The sequence below is a fragment of the Symphalangus syndactylus genome, chromosome 7 (genome assembly GCF_028878055.3).
Source record: "Symphalangus syndactylus isolate Jambi chromosome 7, NHGRI_mSymSyn1-v2.1_pri, whole genome shotgun sequence".
In the NCBI taxonomy this organism is placed as follows: domain Eukaryota; kingdom Metazoa; phylum Chordata; class Mammalia; order Primates; family Hylobatidae; genus Symphalangus; species Symphalangus syndactylus.
Genome location: NC_072429.2, coordinates 139,354,963 through 139,374,618, shown reverse-complemented (window position 1 = coordinate 139,374,618; position 19,656 = coordinate 139,354,963). Strand labels below are relative to the sequence as shown.

At 42.4% G+C, this 19,656-nt stretch overlaps 1 protein-coding gene across 9 annotated transcripts in view; it reads left to right on the top strand.

The window, feature by feature from the left end:
* Window positions 1–19,656, top strand: part of TRAPPC9 (trafficking protein particle complex subunit 9) — a 729,895-nt gene that overhangs the window by 20,481 nt on the left and 689,758 nt on the right. For 6 of the 9 annotated variants that reach the window (XM_063643572.1, XM_055287358.2, XM_055287359.2 and 3 more), the window contains 3 exons: window positions 87–232; window positions 4,079–4,207; window positions 12,782–12,808. In XM_063643572.1, the coding sequence (XP_063499642.1) occupies window positions 87–232; window positions 4,079–4,207; window positions 12,782–12,808 (302 nt within the window). The remainder of the gene's footprint in view (window positions 1–86; window positions 233–4,078; window positions 4,208–12,781; window positions 12,809–19,656) is intronic. The other 3 variants (XM_063643571.1, XM_055287357.2, XM_063643573.1) reach the window with 1 other exon arrangement.

Sequence of the window (19,656 nt, the reverse complement as noted above, 5' to 3'; positions counted from 1 at the left end):
GAGAGAGAATTGAATAGTGCTTCGTCAGAGTGCTTTCTGGGTGGGAGTTGTATAGTAATAAAGATACATTTTCATTTATTTTCTAGACATTACAAGAAGCGGTGCCAAGGCCGCATGCGGAAGCACGTGGGGGACCTGTGCCTCCAGGCAGGGATGCTGCAGGACTCGCTGGTGCATTACCACATGTCCGTGGAGCTGCTGCGTTCTGTGAATGACTTTCTGTGGCTTGGAGGTAAGATGAGCTGATGAAGATGATCTGATATGTGTTTCAACTGTTATTTAAAATGAGAGGCTGGGCGTGGTGGCTCACGCCTGTAATCCCAGCACTTTGGGAGGCTGCGGCAGGCCAAATATGAGGTCAAGAGATTGAGACCATCCTGGCCAACATGGTGAAACCACGTCTCTACTAAAAATACAAAAATTAGCTGGGCATGGTGGCACGCACCTATAGTCCCATCTACTCGGGAGGCGGAGGCAGCAGAATTTCTTGAACCAGGAGGCAGAGGTTGCAGTGAGCAGAGGTTGCGCCACTGCACTCCAGCCTGGCAACAGAGCAAGACTCCGTCTGAAAAAAAAAAAATTAATAAAAAGAAAAAAAGAAATGAGAAGAAACGGCAAAAGAAAGTCCCCAAGAAGAAGGGATGAGGGAGGAAAAGCAGCCAGCCTGTGCTGGTTGCCACGAGCAGTGGCCTGGGGTGCTTCCCTGCTGTATCTACTGCCCTCCTCCCGCCCTGCCATGCGTCCTCTGAAGGAGGCCCTGCCCACGCTTTCCCTTTTCCTCTGTTCTTACTATACCTTGCCCTCTGCTTTGGATGCCGTTCCCCGTGATCTTCACCTCTTAGACTCATCCCTCAAAACCTCCTCCATGTGTCACATGATGAATGGATAAACGAAATGTGGTACGGGCATACAGCGGAATATTATTCAGCCATGAAAAGGAGTGAAATTGTGATACCACTGCAGCACGGATGAACCTTGACAACTTTATGCTAAGTGAGAGAAGCCAGGCATGAAAAAGGCTGCAGATTGTCTGATTCTATTTATATGAAGTGGCTAGAATAGGCAAATCTATAGAAGCAGAAGTAGACAACTGGTTCTAGGGGCTGGGAGGAGGGGGAATGGGAAGTGACTGTTAACGGGCATAAGGTTTCTTTCTGGGGTGATGAAAATGTTCCAGAGTCAGTTAGTGGTGATGGTTGCACAGTTGTGAATATACTAAAAACTGCTGACTTGCACACTTTAAGTGAATGAATTATATGGTATGTGAACTCTGTCAATCTTAAAAATTAAAAGAAAGGCAAGAAGAAATCCTACTTCAAAGCACAGGCATCTCTGATCCCCTGCAGCCGTCGGCAGAGCGGGTGCTCTGCCTGAGGTGTTGCTGACACTTTGTGCTGGAATTGGATATCTGTGTGTGGTCTTCCCTTTGGGAACTGCGCCTCCTGGAGGTGGTCCTGGGAGGAGGGACTGGCTGTGTTTATTGCCTGACATGTTGACATGTTGCAGATGCTCCCTAAATGCTTGTTAAGTGAACAATGTGTGAGTAAGGACTAAAACAGGGTTCTTTCGTTGAAGTTGACAGTTTAGCAAGGATGCCTGTCAGCCACTTATGATAATACAAGTCGGAATGAAGTAATGAGATGAGTTCTGTAACAGAAGTTTAACAAGGTGCTGTAGAACATATTAAATATAACAAATTCTTTTTTTCTTGGGGACAGAGTCTCGCTCTGTTGCCCAGGGTGGAGTGTAGTGGCATGATATTGGCTCACTGCAATCTCCGCCTCCTGGGTTCAAGAGATTCTCCTGCCTCAGCCTTCCGAGTAGCTGGGACTACAGACGTGCGCTACCACGCCCGGCTAATTTTTGTATTTTTAGTAGAGACGGGGTTTTGCCATGTTGGCCGGGCTGCTCTTGAACTCGACCTCAGCTGATACTCCTGCCTTGGCTTCCCAAAGTGCTGGGATTACAGGCATGAGCCGCTGTGCCCAGCCAAATATAAGAAATACTTCAAATGGCCAGGCACGGTGGCTCATGCCTGTAATCCCAACACTTCTACAAAAAATAAAAAATAAAAAAACCTTACTTCACCTCACTTCTACAAAACAAAATTAAAAAACATTAACTGGGTGGAGACCAGCCTGAGCAACATAGGGAGGCCTCACTTCTACCAAAATAAATAAATAAATAAAATAAATAAAAATAAAAAAAATAAAAAAAACATTAGCTGGGCTTGGTGGTCTGTGCCTGTAGTCCCAGCTACTTGTGAGACTGAGGCAGGAGGATCGCTTGGGCTCAGGAGGTCAAGGCTGTAGTGAGCCATGATCGCACCACTGCACTCCATCCTGAGCAAGAGTGAGACTTTGTCTCTTAAGAAAAAACAAAAATAAAATGGACTTAAATTTAGTTTTTTAAAGAGGCTAGAGAAATAAAAGTGGGGAAAGAAAGGGAGTAAGAATTAGGGATGGAAAAGAAAGGAGAATCAGATAAAGGATTAAGCAGGCTGAGAAAGACATAGTTTTACTTGGTTTTCTTGAAAGAGAGCTGTCTCCCTAAGTACTCCTTATTGTATCAGTTAGAGAATCTATGTGTCTCCCAGTGGGCTCTGAGACTAGGGCATGTGCAGCAGGTGCTTCTCCAGAAAGACTGGTACTGCCCATATGCCTTCCCCATGCGGCACTGGACTGGATCAGGAGGGCTCCCAAAGGGCACATGGAGAAGGACGGTGCTGTGTGCCGTGGGCCTCTTCCATGCTCAGCCTCTCAGAAGTGGACAGTGGAGTTGTCCAGAAGCTACTTATGCCTGATATCACAGCAGACTGAATATAGAAGCCGATAGAAGATCCAGCTGACTTGTACTAACTCTGACATTAAAGAAATGTGTGAACATGTCAAATAATGCCATTCCTCCAGTATTTTATTTTTGTTTTGGAAAACAATTATTTGTCATAAAACTGTTAACACATGACAGGCTTATTATTTTATTTTTGTTTTTTTGAGACAGAGTCTTGCTCTGTCGCCCAGGCTGGAGTGCAATGGCGTGATTTCAGCTCACTGAAACTCCCATTTCCCAGGTTCAAGCGATTCTCTTGCCTGAGCCTCTCGAGTAGCTGGGGCTACAGGTGTGTGCTATCATGCCTGGCCGATTTTTGTATTTTTAGTAGAGTCAGGGTTTCACCATGTTGGCCAGGTTGGTCTTGAACTCCTGACCTCAAGTGATCCACCCACCTTGGCCTCCCAAAGTGCTGGGATTACTGGCATGAGCCACTGCGCCTGGCCTATTTTAAAAGGAATTAATACATAAATATTTAAATCCTTTTCTCAGTTTTATTTTCCAGTATGGTAAATATCTACAGGTGTAACCCACATCACGAAAAAAGCTCTTTGTGATCCTAAGTCATTTTTAAGAGCATCAAGGAGTTTTTAGACCAAAAGTTTAAGGACCACTGAATTAATGGATAAAGATGATAGAGATGAATACTGCGGCACACCTTCTAAGGCATGTGGCATAGCTGGAGATTATTAGGTTGTCACATCATGAGAGAAGAACGGGCTGTGTAGCAAGTTGATATGGCTGTTTTTGAGGAAGAGGGAGGTCTACAGCCTCAAAAGGAGCAGATGCCTATGGGGTGCGTGGTCTGGAAAGGCATTCTGGTCTTGCTTTGGTGCTATTACTGTGAAATGTTTTCAGTCCAGGGCACTTTCTGTTATACATCTCTGTAGCTCCAGAACTTGGCGCAGTCTGCCACATAGTCTGTGCAGGAATGGCGGCCACGTGAATGGGTGAACGCAGAGGTTGGCCTGTTTCACGTGTGCACTCAGCCCTGCAGGGAAACCTTGAGTGTGGTGAGAGTATTCTGTGTTGCCTGCCTGTACATGGGCATGGGAAAGACAGGTGGCAAGTTCCCATTCGCAAAAAACTAGTGATCTTTAGGTTTGATCTTTGTTTTGGGAGAAAAATTGGCATTTCCAAATAATCCACCTGTTTAAATCATTCTTAGCTACTGCAGTTTGAGCTAATGATGGGTCACTGACTTGACTAATGATGCTGGTTTTTGTTTTTTTGTTTTCTTAATGCCCAGCTGCCCTGGAAGGATTGTGTTCAGCTTCTGTCATCTATCACTATCCTGGTGGAACTGGTGGGAAGAGTGGAGCTCGGAGGTTCCAGGGCAGCACGCTTCCTGCTGAAGCAGCCAACAGACACCGGCCAGGTGAGCTCTGCCCTTTTTCCGGCCTCTGCTCACTTGCAGTCTTTAAATAAAGCAGACTCATTTGTTACTTTTTTCTTTGAGTTAGGACTAATATTTAAATAAACTGTAAAATCTGTTGAGTCAGTAAATTTTTTTTTTTTTTTTTTTTGAGACGGAGTCTCGCACTGTTGCCTGGGCTGGAGTGCAGTGGCGGGATCTCGGCTCACCGCAGCCTCTGCCTCCCAGGTTCAAGCAATTCTCCTCCCTCAGCCTCCCGAGTAGTTGGGATTACAGGCACCCGCCACCATGCATGGCTAATTTTTTGTATTTTTAATAGAGACGGGGTTTCACTATGTTGGCCAGGCTGGTCTCAAATGCTTGACCTCATGATCCACCCACCTCGGCCTCCCAAAGTGCTGGAATTACATGCATGAGCCACCGTGCCCTGCCCAGAAATCTTGTATGAGACATTTTGTTCTGATTTTATTGAATACTTTCGATCTTATTGAATACCACTAATAGGTTAGAATGATTGGTTGATTTCTGGAATACTTGCGTAAAATTTCCTGGTAGGACAGACTTGAGGTTCTGTGTCTAAGTCTTTTTTATAATTTTATGTATTAGGAGAAGCTAGTCCCAGAGGTCAATTTTAATAGCTGATTCAGGGCCTGGGAGCAGTTTCTTATTTTATTGGCTGATGACGTTCTCTCAGTGAGTTGTTTGATTTGCTTATGCTTGGTAGAACCAATGAAGAGTGAGAAAACTTCTTGGGCAGAGCAGACCCACGAATGCTGAATGAACACGAACGTTTTGGTCCTTGATGAATGAACCTGCCTTTAATGGCTCGGGATTTAGTCATCATGTTGCATAGGTCACGAAGAAGGAAGCAACAAAATAATGAAAGCAGGGATTTATTGAAAATGAAAGTACACTCCACAGTGTGGGAGTGGGCCGAGCAGCGGGCTCAAGGGCGTGGATACAGAATCTTCTTGGGTCTAAATACCCACTAGAAGTTTCCCATTGGCCATTTCATGCTCACCTCATGTAAATGAAGTGGCAGCCTGCAGTCAGTCTGATTGGTTGTGGAAAGCAGCCAATCAGAGGCTGAAGTTAACAAAGGTCACACTCCTGTGCAAACATCTGATTGGTTGCAAAAAGCAACCAATCTGAGGCTAAGGTGAAGTTACAAAGTTATGCTTCTGTGCGTAGACAAAGTTATACTTCTATGCAAACTAAGACTCCGCCTGCAGTCAGTCCGACTGGTTGTGGACAGCCAATTTCCCATCTGCCATGCAGAAAAGGTCAAAGGGAGCAGCCTCTGGTCCCTTTGTTACTTAGTCATGGAAAGTTAGGGTTTTCCTTTCAATTTAATTGTAGGAAGTCTGCGTGAAACAACCTTAGGTTCCTTGCCTCTAGATCCTATTCTCCTGCCTCAGGCTTATCTTTTCTGTGATTGAGAAAATTTTGATTTTTTTCCTGTATCTGTAATAGATGAGAAAAGTAAAAATGTTGATTTGACATCAGTCACTTTTCCTTTATAGATTGACTACAAGGGGACATTGTTGAATAGATTATGTGTTGTTTTGTTTTTTTTTTGAGACAGAGTCTCGCTCTGTCACCCAGGCTGGAATGCAGTGGCTCAATCTCGGCTTACTGCAACTTCCACTTCTCGGGTTTCAGTGGTTCTCCTGCCTCAGCCTCCCGAATAGCTGGGATTACAGGTGCCTGTCACCACACTGGCTAATTTTTGTATTTTCAGTGGAGACGCGGTTTCACCATGTTGGCCAGGCTGGTCTTGAACTCCAGACCTCAAGTGATCTGCCCGCCTCGGCCTCCCAAAGCGTTGGGATTACAGGTGTGAGCCACCGCTCCTGGCCTGTGTGTTTTTTTTTGAGACAGAGTCTTGCTCTGTTGTCGAGGCTGAAGTGCAGCAGCACGATCTCGGCTCACTATAACCTCTGCCTCCCGGGCTCAAGTGATTCTTGTGTCTCAGCCTTCTGATTAACAGGATTACAAGTGTGTGCCACCACGCCCAGCTAATTTTTGTAGAGACAAAGTTTTGCCATGTTGGCCAGGCTAGTTTCCAACTCCTGACTCAAGTGATCCACCCGCTTCGGCCTCCCAAAGTGCTGGGATTACAGGTGTGAGCCACTGTGCTTGGCCGATTATGCTGTTTTAATATATAAATAATGTGTTTGTATTTCAACAAAATTGTATGATTAATACTTGGCAGTCCTTTGGGAAGTATTTTTTTGTAAGACACTTAGGCTACTTACTGACTGAAATATAGAGACATGACTTTTTTTTTTTTTTTGAGACAGAGTCTTGCTCTGTTGCCCAGGCTGGAGTGCAGTGGCGCGATCTCGGCTCACTGCAACCTCCGCCTCCCGGGTTCACGCCATTCTCCTGCCTCAGCCTCCTGAGTAGCTGGGACTACAGGCGCCCGCCACCACGCCTGGCTAATTTTTTGTATTTTTAGTAGAGACAGGGTTTCACCGTGTTAGCCAGGATGGTCTCGATCTCCTGACTTCATGATCTGCCTGCCTCGGCCTCCCAAAGTGCTGGGATTACAGGCGTGAGCCACTGCGCCCGGCCAGACGTGACTTTTATGATTATAGGGTGGGTATAGATTAAGGTGGCTTTTGGTATAGTGCAAAATCCAAGGACTAGGAGAAAGCTTTGCCACTATTGCTAGAAGAACAAATTCTCTGGGTCTCAACCTCACTACCTGTAGAATGAAGAGAGTGGGCCAGATGCTCGAGTTTTCTTCCTGTGCTAAGATTAGTTTCTGTGAGCCTGTGTCTTCTGTTTATATTTAGGGGTGTTAAAGTTTTCGGATTAAATACTGAATACTGTTCCCTTCCTTGAAGCAGATTTCAGTATGTGCTAGCTACACTTTTAGTTATGGTCTCTGAGCATCGTATTTTAAAAAGCCCTGTTGATCATTTCTTATTATGCCAACAATTAAATTCGTTACCTTTTTTTTTTTCAGCAACCTGGAAAGACCTTTCTTGCCATAGGTGGCGCTGTTGTACACATATATTTTTAATTCCTCATTTTCCTGTTGGTGAAAGAAGACTTAAACGAGGCTTCCTTCATTTGAATTTTGCTGTTGTTGTTGTTTAATGCTTTAGAATAGCACTATGCCCATTATATTTGGATACCTGGAAAAGTATTCTAGTTATCTTATTTTTATTATGTCATTTCAGCATGAAAATTTCAGATGTGCAATGTGGACAGTGGTGAAATTGGACTTTTTTTCCAGTGTTAGAAACCAGTCAGCCATGATTTATAAAAGAGATAGAAACTGTCTGGAGCACCTTACAGCTGAAAAGAATCTGGAGCTCCCTGAGTATTGCACCCACTTTTGCATGTTTGCTAGTGGGTGGTGTTGTGGTGTCATGGAAAAGCCTAGTTCAGCTGGCTTGTGTTTGAACGTGGGTCATACAGTTCTTTCTCAGGTGCCCCCCACCTCCTCGCTCTGTATCTGTGATTAGGGGCTCCTAATTTCTGCTTTGTAGAATTGTGAGAATTAGAATGTGTGCAAAATGTTTAGCATGGTGGTCATCTCATAAAATATCTCATGACCATTAGCTGTTATTTTATATTAAGTCATCATTTTATAGTGTTTGGAAATTACTAAGGCATTGAAATAGGAAAAATGTTTTCGTGAAGAGAGACTCAGGAAATGAAGGAAATATTTGAGGGGGGTCAGTAGTTCTTTTTTTTTTCTTTTTTTTGAGACAGTCTCACTCTGTCGCCAAGGCTAGAGTGCAGTGGCTCACTGCAAACTCTGTCTCCTGGGTTCAAGCAATTCTCCTGCCTCAGCCTTCTGAGTAGCTGGGATTACAGGTGTCCACCACCATGCCCGGCTAGTTTTTATATTTTTAGTAGAGATGGGGTTTCACCATGTTGGCCAGGCTGGTCTTGAACTCCTGACCTCCGGTGATCCGCCCGCCTCGGCCTCCCAAAGTGTTGGAATTACAGGTGTGAGCCACCGCGCCCAGCGAGGAGGGTCAGTAGTTCTTATACCCATAATTTAGCTGCAGGTTTAGAGACATGGCCGTTATGTAGGCATCTTGACCCTACCCAAGCCACAGAATTATCTGTGGATTAGTATATGTTGGGGCTTAAAGGGGCCCAGTAATAACACTCCTGTTTTCTTCAACAACCAATTGAGAGATGAGACAAGAGTAAGGTAGAGAATAAAAATGCCGCCCTTATTAGTGATGAAACCACATTCTGTGCTGGTCATGGTGGCTCACACCTGTAATCCTAGCACTTTGGGAGGCCACAGTGGGTGGATCGCTTGAGCCCAGGAATTTGAGACCAGCCTGGGCAACATGGCGAAATCCTGTCTCTACAAAAAATACAAAAAATTAGCCTGGGATGTTGGCGTGTGCCTATAGTCCCAGCTACTCAAGAGGCTGAGTTGGGAGGATTGCTTGAGCCTAGGAGGCAGAGGTTGCAGTGAGCTGAGATTCTGCCACTGCACTCCAGCCTGGGCGACAGGGCGAGACCTTGTCTTAAAAAACAAAAAACAACCCCCACATTTTCCATGAACTTGAGGGATGCAGAAAAATGGGCATCCTACTACTGTGTATCCAAGATCTGGTGGTGGGCCACAGCAGACCTTCCTACGAGGGGTCCTCTCCCTGTCAGCCATAGGCATGGTGGAGCAGAGCATCCTGTGCGCTTCCTGAGCGCAGCACCCAAGGGCAAAAGAAGGGGTTCACATGCCCAGCATGTCTCCCAAACTCATCTCACACCTCACTCCACTTGGGTGGGGGAGGAATGGGGATGGGCAAGAGGTCAGTGGTGCTTAGGACAAAGCCTTTATTATGGAAACCAGATGAGTGAAGAGCAAGTGCCATCTTCCCCCTCAGTTTAAATAGGTCATGGGGTGACAGTTCTTTCTTTGTAGACACAGAAATAAGGATCTCCTTTGCTATTTAGACTAGCAAGGAAATACAAAGGATGATTAGAAGGGAGATTTGTAAAATCACTGTAACAGCTAACTTTTTTTTTTTTTTTTTTTTTTTGGTATGGGGTCTCACTCTGTCATCCAGGCTGGAGTGCAATGTCATGACCTCGGCTCACTGCAACCTCTGCCTCCCGGGTTCAAGTGATTCTCCTGCCTCAGCCTCCCAAGTAGCTGGGATTACAGGCACCTGCCACTTCGTCCAGCTAATTTTTGTATTTTTAGTGGAGACAGGGTTTCGCCATGTTGGCCAAGCTGGTCTCGAACTCCTGACATCAGGTGATCTGCCCACCTCGGCCTCCCAAAGTGCTGGAATTACAGGCACGAGCCATCGCACCCGGCTGATAACATCTGTTGAACATTTAAAATGTGCTACACACATTTTATTTATTTTTATATATATATATTTTTTGAGATAGAGTCTCACTCTGTTGTCCAGGCTGGAGTGCAATGGCACAATCTTGGCTCACTGCAACCGCCGCCTCCCGGGTTCAAGCAATTCTCGTGCCTCAGCCTCCTGAGTAGCTGGGATTACAGGTTTGCATCCCCATGACCAGCTAATTTTCGTATTTTTAGTAGAGATGAGGTTTCACCGTGTTGGCCAGGCTGGTCTCAAACTCCTGACCTCAAGTGATCCACCCGCCTTGGCCTCTACACACATTGTACATAAACCAATTTAACCCTTTAATCTTCACAACAACCAGGTAAGGTAGGTTGGATTATTATCCCAGTTTTACAGGTGTGGAAACTGAGGCATAGACAGGTTGAGGAACTTGACCAAGGTTATGGAGCTAGTAAGTGGCAGAGCTGGGATTTAAACCCTGGCAGTTGGCCAGGTGCAGTGGCTCACACCTGTAACCCCAGCACTGGGAGGCCAAGATGGGCAGATCACGAGGTCAGGAGTTCGAGACCAGCCTGGCCAATATGGTGAAACTCCGTGTCTACTGAAAATACAACAACAACAACAACAACAACAAATTAGCTGGGCGTGATGGCGCACGCCTGTAGTCCCAGCCACTGGGGAGGCTGAGGCAGAAGAATCGCTTGAACCTGGGAGGCGGAGGTTGCAGTGAGCCGAGATCGTGCCACTGCACTCCAGTCTGGGCAACAGAGTGAGACTCTGTCTCAAAAAAAAAAAAAAAAACAAACCCCAAAAAACCAAAAAAAAACAGAAAAACAAGAAACAAAACAAAAAACCCCTGGCAGTCGGGCTGAGCTTTGGTAGACTGGCTTCAGGGGTCTAGAGGTATCAGCATGTCTACAGTTCCATGTGTACATCTGTACATGAGTCAGGGGTTGGCCAGTGTGGAAAGGGTGGGACAGAGAGTTATGCAGCACTGGCACTTGTGTCTTGGCCACTGTCCACAGGGAGTGCACTGCGGTTTGCATTAATCATTTGTGTAGGCAGCAGGTTTCTCCATGTAACAGAACTTTAGTCCATCAAATTCATCTAGAAAACTCCTGTTCAGAGAAAGTGGCATTTTCTAGATGAACTTGATTTGTATTTCAACAAAATACAACTACTGAATTCTGTTTCAGGTAAGGGAGTGGTATTCAGTTCCCCACCTAACACTTTAATGCCCCTAAATATAAACAAAAGACAGAGGCTCACAGAGGCACATCTTAGAACAGGAACAAACTGAAACATCGGCCCACTCTCTTCATTTTATAGGCAGGGGTGATGGTGTGAGGCTTTGTTATTCAGGTGTCAGGATCCTGCTGTAGAGGTGATAACCACTAGGAAAGGGCCTAGAAACCAGCATTTGGTGTGTGAGGGCACCCTCTGTAACGGTCCCAAATGAGACGTATGGACCTGATTTCTACTTACCTCCTGCCTGTGATTTGGCCTTTGAAGAGAAAATGTGCTGATCGTTGAACCCTGATATTTTGGTCTGATTGATAATTTTGTGTCTCCTGTTACATTAATAGTTAAACCTCCAGTTTTCCTACATTGGTCTCTTACAAGTTTGGTTAATGTGGAATCAGTCCACTAGAGGCTGATGATACTAATAGTCAAATGATTGATGATTGTGATAATAACTCTGGGGCATCAAAAGTTTAACTCATATCCCCTACCTAAAGGACGTGGCATAGTATAATATATTTGGCCAGGTTCTTCACAGAACAAAACATTTATAGGGTTATCTGGAAATCCAGACTTCCTCAAGGTGTGTGCAGCTGAATGTCTGCCCAGTGCGGACCTTGGACGTGGTGTCGTGGCGTGTGTGGTGGGGGGGCTTCCCTTGGCTCCTCTGGGCTTCAGTCTCCCCACAGGCAGTGAGGGCTAATATCTGTTTACTTTGTAGGGTTGCTCTGAAGGTCATACATGATATTTGTTAAGCATCATGCTTGGCATAAAGGTGTTATTCAATGGAAAACACCTGTTTTTTATTTTAATGGTGGCGTCAAGATTGCAGTGAGTTTTAGTCTGCATTTACAAGAGATGGCTGTACACAAAATAGCTCTTAAACAGCACCATAATCATGGGGCCTCTTCTCTGTGTAGACAATTTAATAAATGTGCTATTTCCATAAGATTATTGGGATATACCTTTTTAAATCTTCTTAACGTGTTTAAAAATGAAAATAGCTAATGATAAACATGACTTTTGGAACGAGTACCTCTTGAGGTGTGTTTTGCCATGATGGGAAATTGCATTCTAGAGAGAAGTCTAATTGGATCACACAGATATTTGGGTAGTTTAGCAGACCACTAAGGCTTTCAAAAGTTTCTTCATAATAGTGAAGTTAATAGTTTTGTATTTTAAACTAACTACAAAGCTACCTTCTAAAAGTTGGAAATCTTTAACTTGATGAAGTGTCCAGTTATTCTGTGTGTGTGTGCATGTGTGTGCATGTGTGTGTGTGTGTGTGAGAGAGAGAGAGAGAGATAAGAGATAGAGAGAGAGAGAGATGCATTTTAGGGGGTTGTGAAAAGTTCCACAGAGCTACTGGCACCTTTTCTCCCCCATTCTAGGTTGCTGACATGCATTTGCACAAATAATCCTTTGTCACTTGACTTATTTATGGAAGTAAGGAATTCTCATACTTGTTTAAGAAGAGCTGGCAGGCCGGGCATGGTGGATCATTCCTGTAATCCCAGCAGCTTGAGACGAGCCTGGCTAACATGGTGAAACCCGTCTCTACTAAAAATACAAAAAAAAAAAAAATTATCCGGGCGTGGTGGCGCACGCCTGTAGTCCCAGCTACTTGGGAGGCTGAGGCAGGAGAATTGCTGGAACCCGGGAGGCAGAGGATGAAGTGAGCCTAGATCACGCCACTGCACTCCAGCCTGGGTGACAGAGCAAGACTCTGTCTTAGAGGAAAAAAAAAAGAAGAGCTGAAGCATGAACATAGAAAGTGGAAAGGCAGAGAGGTGAGGAGGCACTTAATTTGTTTAGGGTATGAGTAACAGTAGCTTTTCTTTACTCTTTTCCTGTCTGAAGCAAAAAGGCACCAAACTTGCAACATACTGTTCCTCAGAATTGCTTTTCTGATCAGATACAAGTCAGATTTTTCTCTAGGCGATGTGAATTGTGAAATGTATTTTAGTAGTTATTTTTAAAAGTAGTTTTGTTTTCCAAATAAAATACCATGATTTGTTCTTTCTTCCAGGGGCACAGGAAGTTCTCATTGATCCAGGTACATGCTCTATGTGTTTAGTTTCTTTTGGTTCTTTTTTTAAGTGCTTGTTTCATGGTGATGTGAATGAATGGTTAAAATTTAAGTAACTTTAGATCAGAACTGTTAAAAGCTTGATGATTGATTGGTGGGTCCTTGCTTGATGGGCACCCCGTTGCTTTATGTTGTCTGTTGAAGAGGAGGCTTCTTCCTCTAGCATGGCTAAGTGAATGATTTGAGGATTGTGCCTTTAATTCTTTGAATGCATTGAGCATGTTTGTCCTGTTAATTTTGAATTCATTTGTAATCATGACTTTCCTCTAATTTGTGGCTTGTGCTCCCTTCCACGTGAGTTAATTCTCTACTGCATTTCGTCTGTGTGTTCTTAACAGGGAAAGAAATCTCGTATTTTTTACAGAGGCAGTTTTTTCTTCCCCTCGTAATATCTTCTGTAATTAATACAGCAAAAACCTCTTTTATTACAGTGCTTAATTATTTCATGATGAGCTCTATTATTTTCTGACTTAATGAGAAACAATGACAGGGTAAATAATACGAAATGAAAACAGCCTAGAATTGAAATCAGATGGCTGTGCTTACACAGGCTTTGTGACTAACACATTTGCTTTCATCTCCTCGTGCATCTTGGCTCTGAAATGAAGTTGCCTCAGGTTTGCAGGCGTTGGTTTTAACATTTGCGTTCACTCCTTTCTCTAGGCCAGTGGCTAAGTTTCCTGATGGGATTTGTGGAATGGGTAGAGAAAGGACAACAAATGCTTAGTTTTGGTTTCAGGAGACCTGAGTTGCTGATGACAAGACAACTGGGGGACAGTCAGGCGGGCAGACTTCATGCCACTGAAGAGCTGAAAGCCCCGCCAACACTGATGACAAGTGAAATGGATGTTGAATGTACTGGTATTTGACCAGTATGAGTTGCTGAGCCCCAGTTTGGCTGGTTATGCCTGCTATAAAATACTGAATTTCAGTGTGTCAATCGCATTAGTTGTAGGAGAATTAGATGTGTACACCGTATAGAAGTAGCTTAGAACTATAAGAAAAATCAGGTGTTTGTCGAGATAAGGCATTTTAAAAAGATTTGCGACGCTTTTCAAGATAAGGTTGTGTAGAGGTGAAATTGAGTTGAGAGTGCTGGGAGGAAAAGTGAGGAGATTCTGTGGGGCTTTGTTATTCAAGGGTGCATCAAGGTTCTGCTGTAGAGGTGAAAACTGCCAGGAAGGACCCAGAAACCAGTGTTTGGTGTGTGAGGACATCCTCTGTAATGGTCCCAAATGAGAAACGTGTGGACCCGACTTCTCTTTACCAATGGGAGAGCGAGTAAAGAGAATGAGATGCCGTCCTGGCCCCACATTCTGGTTCCTGCATTCCAGGCCACCCCAGTTCCTGCTAATGCCTTCTGGCCTCTGCTCGTGGGGATCTTTGTATCAGGACTGACTCGCTACTGAAATCATGTCTGTCTTTCAAGCGTTGGTCCTTCCTAAACCCTTGCAAATGTGTTAGCAGTGACAGTGCTGGTAGGGAATCTTCCTAGCTCCTAGGAGCAATGCAGTTTCATTCTTCACAGCCTCTCTATCTGAATAGCTAACACTCTCTCAGGGGTTGTAAAATTGTTCAGCTCCCGGAAAACCCATTCATATGAAGCTATCACAAAATTACATCACTTTCATTTGATTTTTGAGTTTTAAATGGACATAATGTTTGAAGCAAGCTGTTTCCAAATTTTTTTCCTACCCGCTTTCTCCACCACCGTTTCCAAAACCGGAAGAAGACTTTCACGGTTTTTGGGGGCTCCTCCATCTCTCATCCTAAGAACTAAGCTTCCCCTCCCAGCATTTCTAGCACCTAGGCCTTTGTGTTCTTAATCTGCATTTTTAAAGTGGAATGATTCTTAAAACTCTTTTTTCTTGTGTTTTTTTTTTTCTTTCATTTCTTTTCTTTTTTTTTTTTTTGGAGACAGGTTCTCACTCTGCCGCCAAGGCTGGAGTGCAGTGGCTCTTCACAGGCGCGATCCTAGCTCACTGCGCCCTTGAACTCCTGGACCCAGGCAATTCTGCCACCTCAGCCTCTGGAGTAGCTGGGACTACAGGTGTGTGCCACCATGCCCAGCTAGTTTTTAAATTTTTTCATAGAGATGGGGTCTCTCTATGTTGACCAGGCTGGTCCTGGCCTCAAGCAATCCTCCCACCTTTGCCTCCCAAAGTGATTACAAACGTGAGCCACTGTGCCTGGCCTCTTTTTTTTTTTTTTTTTTTAAATTTAATTTCTAAACATTTCATGTACATTCAGCAGCTACTTTACGTAAAATGATCTTTTGGATAATTTTGGTTGACTCAGTTGCTTTTTCCATTTTCATGTTGAGGAGAGTTTATGTGTATATATGTATATGAGTATATATGTGTATATGTGTATATATGTATATATATGTGTATATATGTATATGTGTATATATGTGTATATCTGTATATGTGTATATATGTGTGTATATGTATATGTGTATATATGTGTATATGTGTATATATGTGTATATATGTATGTGTATATATGTGTATATATGTATATGTGTATATATGTGTATATGTGTATATATGTATATATGTGTATATATGTATATGTGTATATGTGTATATATGTGTATATGTGTATATATGTATAGTGTATATATGTATATGTATATGTGTATATGTATGTGTATATATGTGTATGTATATGTGTATGTATATGTGTATATATGTGTATGTGTGTGTATATATGTGTATATATATGCATGTATATATATGTATATATATATATGCCACATTTTGTTTTTCCATGTTCCATCGGTTGAGGGACATTTGTATCATTTGTACCTTTTGGCTATTGTGAATAATGATGTTATAAGCATTTGTGTGGACATATGTTTGTTTGATTTATTTATTTATTTTTTGAGATGGAGTTTCATTCTTGTTGCCCAGGCTGGAGTGCAATGGTGCAGTCTTGGCTCACTGCAACCTCCACCTCCTGGGTTCAAGCGATTCTCCTGCCTCAGCCTCCCAAATAGCTAGGATTACAGGTGCCCACCAACATGCCTGGCTAATTTTTTTTGTATTTTTAGTAGAGAAAGGGTTTCACCATGTTGGCCAGGCTGGTCCTGAACTCCTGACCTCAGGTGATCCCACCTCAGCCTCCCAAAGTGCTAGTATTACAGGTGTGAGCCACTGTGCCTGGCCCATATGTTTTAAATTCTATTATGTGTATGCCTAGGAAGGGGAGTTGCTGGGTCATGTGGTAACTCAAAGTTTAACTTTTTCAGAAACTGCCAGATTGTTTTCCAAAGTGGCTGTACCACTTTACATTCCTACTAGCAATGAATGCAAGTTCTAATTTCTCTGCATCCTTGTCAATACTTGTTACCTTTTTGATTGTGGCCATCCTGGTGGATGTGACCTGGTGTCTCATTGTGGTTTTGGTTTGCATGTCTCTTGTAGCTAATGATGTGCATCTTTTCATGTGATTATTGTCATCTCTATATTTTCTTTGAAAAAATATCTATTTAGATAGTTACCAATTTTTAAATTGGGTTGTCTTTTTGTCTTTTTATTGTTGAGTTGTAACAGTTTTTTTTTTTTTGAGACAGAATCTTGCTTTGTCACCCAGGCTGGAGTGCAGCGGTGTGATCTCGGCTCACTGCAACCTCTGCCACCCGGGTTCAAGCGATTCTCTTGCCTCAGCCTCCTGAGCAGTTGGGATTACAGACACATGCCACCACGCCTGGCTAATTTTTGTATTTTTAGTAGAGATGAGGTTTCACCATTTTGACCAGGCTGGTCTCAAACTCCTGACCTCAGGTGATCCGCCCACCTTGGCCTCCCAAAGTGCTGGGATTACAGGCGTGAGCCACTGCACCCGGCCAGTAACAGTTTTTTATATATTCTATATATGAGTCCTTTGATAAATGATTAGCAAAATTTTTCTTTCATTCTGTGTGTTATCTTTTCATTCTCTTGATATGGTGTCCTTTGAAGCATACAAGTTTTAAATTTGGATGAAATCCAGTTTATGTTTTCTTTATTTCTGTGCTTTTGATGTCATATCTACAACTTAAGATGCTCTATATAAACTTTACACCTAAAGCAATTTAATCTTCACAATTCTAGGAGACAGGTACTGTTGTTATCCCTAGGCTATAAACGGGGCAACTGAGATGCAGGAAGGTTCTCTTACTCGCTGAGGGTCATAGCTAGTAAGTGGTGATGTGGGCATTCAGACTCATGAGTTTGCACTCCTCTTAACCACCATACTCTATTGCTTTTTTTTTTTTTTTTTGAGATGGAGTCTCACTTGTCGCCCAGGCTGGAGTGCAGTGGCGCAGTCTCGGCTCACTGCAAGCTCCGCCTCCTGGGTTCACGCCACTCTCCTGCCTCAGCCTCCCGAGTAGCTGGGACTACAGGCGCCTGCCACCATGCCTGGCTAATTTTTTGTTTTTAGTAGAGACGGGGTTTCACCATGTTAGCCAGGATGGTCTCGATCTCCTGACCTCGTGATCCGCCCGCCTCAGCCTCCCAAAGTGCTGGGATTACAGGCGTGAGCCACCGCGCCCGGCCATCTATTGCTTTTTTTAGGGAATCATTTATTGAAAACTCTTTGCTTATTTGATTTCTTGCCCTTTTTTTTTTTTTTTTTTTTTTTGTCACGAGGGACCTCGTCTCTTCATTCACCTTGCAGAGTTCAGCGTAGGTTTATTTTTGGTCTAATGTAGGCAGAATCATTGCTATCAGTTAATTTCCGTATTACTTACTCTCCGGTCATGATCGTTGCTAGTTGACCTAACAAAGTCATTTAAGACTTTTCTCGTCATCACACTAATAAAAGTAGCATCATGACTACAGAAAGTTCAAAAACAGTATTTGATTGATTCCATTTTGTTAACTAAAGGAAAAAATCCCCAGTGTTGACACAGATTGTAAGCCTTTCCAGAACAGGGTCGCTGTCTTCCTTTTCTTCCTGTTGTTCCCTCACTCAGTGCCTGGCATAGGGCCTCACTGTCCAGCGGATTAGCTAGAGTATGGCGGTCTTCAGTCACTGTGTACAATGACAGAATTTTGACAACAGTATCTGTTGTTTGTTTCATAAGGGAAAAAAAATCATATAGAAATATCTCTCAGATGTATAGAAAAAGCCTGGAATTTTGTAAAGACTTCCAGAAAACAAAAACATATAAAGGCATTTTCACTGCTTTTAGATGTCTTAGACGTATTATGGTTACACAACAGAGTAAATTCATTAACTAGATTTGACAAGTCATATAATATTGATTACCTGTCATAATTAAAATATTCTGGCTCCATTAAAGTAATTAGTGCCCATGAGTAAACAAAAATAAGCTAGCATTTATATGCAGCATGGGGGTAGACTTTATATATATGTGTGTTCACGTATGTATTTCTGTCTTTCAGAGGATTTGGCAGCTTTTCAACATTATTCTAACTTTAGAATTCTATTTAAAAAATCATCACTGTGGCTAGTGCACTTTGGGCTGAGTTTATCCTGTCTTATGTGCAGAATTCCACTGTCTCCTAGGGAAAGGTTTCCTTCCATTATATTGAGTTAATATCTAAATTACAGGAGCTGTGATTTCTTGAACTCCTGGCCTTAAGTGAGCCTCTTGCCTCAACCTCCCAAAATGATAGGAATTTAGGCGTGATCCACAGTACCTGGCTGGGGCTGTAATTTCTAGGCCTTTTCCTCTCCATGTGTTTAAAGTTGACTATCAAATGTGATTTTCCCTTTGTTTGTTGGGTTTTCATTAGTCAACTAGAACTTTTGAAGATGAATTTGTTTTTATATGTTATACAGATTTCCCTAGGAACTTGATGGGTTTTTGCTTTTAAGTTTTCAATTTATGAAAAACTTAAATATACTCTTATTTATAAGTTATTTTTCACTAGATATTTGTTTATCTCTTTATACATTTTTTTAAGGAGTAGGTGTGCATGTTTAAAAAATAACTTATACATGTAACAAACCTGCACATGTACCCCTTGAACATAAAAGTTGGAAAGAAAAAAAAATGTAAAAAAAACCATGTTTTTTCCTTATTGTAAAAGTCTTCATTATAGAGAATTTAGAAAATAAATTCTTGAACATAAAATAAAAGTTGGAAAGAAAAAAATGTAAAAACAAAACCATGTTTTTTCCTTATTGTAAAAGTCTTCATTATAGAGAATTTAGAAAATAAAGGTAAAGAAAATAAATTTTAAAATTACCCATACCTCCCTCACCCCAGGTAGGTTGTAGTACATTTTGAAATTGGGAAGTATAAGTCTTCTGAATTTGTTCTTTTCTTCTCAAGATAGTTTTGGTTATTCTGGATCCTTTGAATTTCCGTATGAATTTTGGGATCAGATGGTCATTTTCTACAAAGAATCCAGCTGGGATTTTGATAGAGATTTGATAGAGATTCTCCAAACTGTTGATTAGTTTGGAGAATATTGCCATTTTAAGAAGATTATATCTTGTAATCCATGGACATGGGATGTCTTTTCAACATTTACCTTCTTTAATTTTTTTTAGCCAATGTTTTGAGTTTTCAGAATACCATTTTATACTTTTTTTGGGGGTTATATTTTTTTGGGTTAAATAAAAAGTATTTTATTCTTTTTCATGCTATTGTAAACAGAATTTTCTTAATTTCATTTTCACATGGTTCATTGCAAGTATATGGAAACACAATTTTTTGTGTATTGGTTTTATATCCTTCAGATTTGTGGAACTCATTTCTTAGCTCTAAAAGTTTTTTAGTGGATTTTTTAGGATTTTCTAGAGGAAGGATCATGTCATCTGAAAAGAGAGAGAGTTTTTCATCCTTTCTCTTT